This window comes from Coregonus clupeaformis, unplaced genomic scaffold (assembly GCF_020615455.1).
Source record: "Coregonus clupeaformis isolate EN_2021a unplaced genomic scaffold, ASM2061545v1 scaf3697, whole genome shotgun sequence".
NCBI classification, from domain to species: domain Eukaryota; kingdom Metazoa; phylum Chordata; class Actinopteri; order Salmoniformes; family Salmonidae; genus Coregonus; species Coregonus clupeaformis.
The window spans coordinates 26,335-30,468 of record NW_025537151.1 but is presented as its reverse complement, the minus strand read 5'-3'; the positions used below and the strand labels follow the sequence as shown (position 1 = coordinate 30,468).

General features: G+C 36.9%; 1 protein-coding gene across 1 annotated transcript; it reads left to right on the top strand.

The window, feature by feature from the left end:
• The first annotated feature begins 347 nt into the window (after positions 1-347).
• On the top strand, positions 348-3,063 carry LOC123490348 (ovostatin-like). Its single transcript, XM_045220386.1, has 5 exons — positions 348-352; positions 878-1,088; positions 1,277-1,401; positions 2,382-2,472; positions 2,770-3,063. Exons 1-5 carry the CDS (start codon positions 348-350, stop codon positions 2,932-2,934), a joined length of 597 nt encoding a protein of 198 aa, XP_045076321.1. The 3' UTR covers positions 2,935-3,063.
• Positions 3,064-4,134: the final 1,071 nt, after the last annotated feature.

Sequence of the window (4,134 nt, the reverse complement as noted above, 5' to 3'; positions counted from 1 at the left end):
CTTGAGGGAGATTTTTTAGTGATGAGATAAAACTGATTTATTCACGAACATATAGTTAGAATTCTCTGTTGCTAGGTAAGAACTTAATTGGGTCATTTCACTGTGTTTGTGTGTCTGTGAAGTGGGAATCTGACCTAGGGTCGAATTGCTCGCTCTTACCTAAACCCATGGCTGTCCTACGTTATCAGAGACTGAAACCAGACTGTGGCCTTTTGCCTCTCTCGTCAAACAAAGTGTAAAGAGCGGTGCCAGGGTTGAACAGAGAGCAGGCTAAACCTTTGTCTCTCCTTGGCTATCTTCTTGATTGATTACAGCATGATGGGGTGGGGTTTGTGTATGTTTGAAAGATGAAGTGTGAACCTGTCATGTCCAACAATCAGTCTTCAGGTCAAGCCCGGGAGAGCCGGGGTTGAACAGTTTAAACTGAACATGAGTGTTTTTGCATGACAAGGGCGTGATTGATTGTAATAATATTGTTTCTAAACAATATAGTCCCCTGTAGCTCAGTTGGTAGAGCATGGCGCTTGCAACACCAGGGTTGTGGGTTCGTTTCCCACGGAGGGCCAGTATGAAAAATGTATGCACTAACTGTAAGTCGCTCTGGATAGGAGCGTCTGCTAAATGACTAAATTGTAAACTGAATGACAGTCGAATTTAGCTGTCATCATAGACAAAGGAAGTGGGCGGAGCGATAGAGAGCGGGAAACTGAAGAGGGAGGGATTTTAAGATAGGATGTGTGTGAATGAGACTATATAGAGGGGAAGCAGAGAGAGAGAAGAAAGGCTACTCTGCAGACCAGCACGGCTTTGTTGAATTGTAATAAAGTCAAATCTAGATTCTACAAAAACTCTGGAAGAACTTTGATTTTTAATAAAGTATAGTGATTATTTTCCACATCACTCTCTACTCCACCAGGGTGTTCAGTAGAGAGGGCACCAGCACAGTGACAGTACGGTCTCCCAGTGGGGGACAGCACCTCTTCAATGTGAACCAAAACAACAAGCTTCTCTACCAGGAGAGGGCGCTGCAGGACACAGAAGGAAAGTACAACGTGGAAGTGAAGGGCAGTGCTTGTGCCTCAGTGCAGGTCAGTGAAGACACTCCTCACAATCCTATGTTGCAAGATCTGATTTATACATTACTGTGAAGTTCAAACATTTAAGAAGCTTCGTCTGGCTTGATATCTAGTTTATGAAATGTTTCTTTTTTCTATCTTTTAAAATGTATATTTTTAGACCACATTGTTTCCCTGACTTCTTCTTCCCTCTTTCCCAGATGGCGCTCCACTACAACATCCCTACTCCTACTGACAGCACAACGCTCAGCATCAAGGTGAAGACAGAGGTCGACTGCAACAGCAACTCTTTGAGACCCAGAGTCACACTGAAACTCCAGTCTCAGTAAGAATGAATAACACATTTGCATGCACAGCATTCTTTGAATCAGGTCATTGATAACATACAGTGTTATTTTTGAGCATGTCTTACAGAATATTTTTGACCGAATTTAATTGGTGTTATTATACCTACAGTGCCCTCTGTAATTATTGGGACAAAGAAGCATTTTTTCTTATTTTGGCTCTATACTCCAAAAGTCTGGATTTGAAATCAGGGTATTTACAGGTTAAATCAGGGTATTTACATCCATATCAGGTGAACCATTTAGAAATTACAGCACTTTTTGTACATAGTCCCCCTATTTTAGGGAACCAAAGGTATTAGGACAAATTCACTTATATGTTTATTAAAGTAGTAAAAAGTTAAGTACTTGGTCCCATATTCACTCTACAATTTCGTTGGATGCATTTTCTGTTTGTTTCAGATTATTTTGTGCCCAATAGAAATGAATGGGAACTAATGTATTGTGTCATTTTGGAGTCACTTTTATTGTAAATAAGAATATAATATGTTTCTAAACACTTCTATATTAATGTGGATGCTACCATGATTATGGATCATCCTGAATGAATTGTGAATAATGATGAGTGAGAAAGTTGCAGTTGCACAAATATCATACTCCCAAGATATGCTAACCTCTCACCATTACAATAACAGGGGAGGTTAGCATTTTTGGGGGGTATGATATTTTTGCGTCTGTAACTTTATAGATGAAAATACCCTCAAATTAAAGCTGACAGTCTGCACTTTAAACTCGTAGTCATTTTCTGATTTTAAAAAATGCTTCACTGTCCCAATAATTACAGAGGGCACTGTATGTATAAGTTATATAATTTCTAGTTTGTACCTATGTAGCAGTAACAGTAAGAAAACATATCACATATCAAGCAACCTGGTCTTTTTATTGGTAAAATAAATTCATTCATTTGATTATTACAAGCACATATCAGACTTTGATATCAGGCATCTCTTTGCTTTCACAGATATCATGGAAAGGAGCTGACCACCAATATGATTATAGTGGATTTGAAAATGTTGTCTGGGTTTGCCCCAGACCCAGAGTCTTTGGGGAGGGTGAGTTTTTGTCATAACATACTTTTATGGTGTTACCTGTGGCCTTTTTCCATGTATAGTATAATATTATTATTATTATAATAATAATAATTATTATTATTATTATTATTATTTTTAATTATTATTATATATTATTATAATTATAATAACAATAATTATTATTATTTTTAATTATTATATATTATTATTATTATTATTATTATATAGTAGCTCTTGCCTCTTTCACCTGTGAACCTTTCTGAAACTGAACTTTGCTGTCAATGCAAGATTAATAACATGTATGGCTTGTCTTCCAAGCTGAGGAGTTCACTTCAAGTGAATCGTGTTGATACTAAAGATGACCATGTGTTAATGTACTTGACAGAGGTGAGACCAAAACCAAATCATAAATTCTATCAACTCTTATGGCAACATATGTCCATTGGTTTGTCCAAATTGCTCAAGATCAGTAAATTTGGTTAGGAATCATTGATCGACAGCAATATTCAAACCTTTGATTTTCACATTTTAGACCACTCAGGAACACTCTCAACACCTCTTGGTAAGCAATTCTGGTCTTAGGCATAAACATTTGTTTAATTGTCCGTCTGAAAAACAGAACTCTATCCCAGGGTTAGGTTTTCAGAAGACTGAGGGGGGATTTCCTTTAACTGGGCTTTGCTCCTTTCATATTTATTTTGATCCTGACAAACTCCCCAGTCCCTGCCAATGACACGTACACACATAACATGATGCTGCCACCACAATACTGGAAAATACAGAGGGTTTCACTCTGTCTTGTGTTGTATTGGATTTGACCCAAACCTGTAGTATTTAATTTAGGCCACAAAGTTAATGTCTTGTTGCAAACATAATGGATGATTTGGAGTGGATTTTTTAACACAGGCTTCCTTCTTTTCACTTTGTCATACAGGACAGTAATGTGGCATGAATGCAATTTTGTTGATCCCTTCATATTTTCAAGTATTGTGGTGGCAGCATCATGTTATGGTTATGCTTGTCACCGGCAGGGACCGGGAGTTTTTTTAGGATGAAAATAAATATGAAAGGAGTAAAGCCCAGGTAAATAGGAAAACCCCCCTCAGTTTTCTGAAAACCTGTCCCTGAGATAGTTTTATTTTTATAAGGGACAATTACACAACTTGTAATGCCAAAAACACAACACAATGGCTTTCCAATAGGTGTGAAGTGTTCCTGAATGGGTTTGAATATTGCTGCCCATCAGTGATTCCCAACCAACTTTACTGCGCTTGAGACATTTTGACAAAAACAATGGATATATACTTCCCTAAGAGTTCAAAATTATTCATAGCTGTAATGGCTGCCAAAGGTGCTTCCACCAATTATTAACTCTGTGAAGACATACGCAATCAATACATCATCATTTTGTATTTCTTTGCAATTTGGAAAATGTTTAATAATTTTCTTTCACTTTGGAAATGGTCAAAAAGAAACAAAAAGAGCTTCTTAGAAAATAGCAGTTTCTCAAGCAAGAAAATACAGAGCAAGAAAAATAATAAGTAAAGCTGCAGAACAAGAAAAGTTTCATGTATTAGTTTTGTTTTAGTGTATGTGTTCTCTCTCTCTCTCTTCGAAAATTTGGCAAGGATAGGAAAAAAATCTAATTGAATCACTTTTTAGTTTTAATTTTAAGGCAGCAAA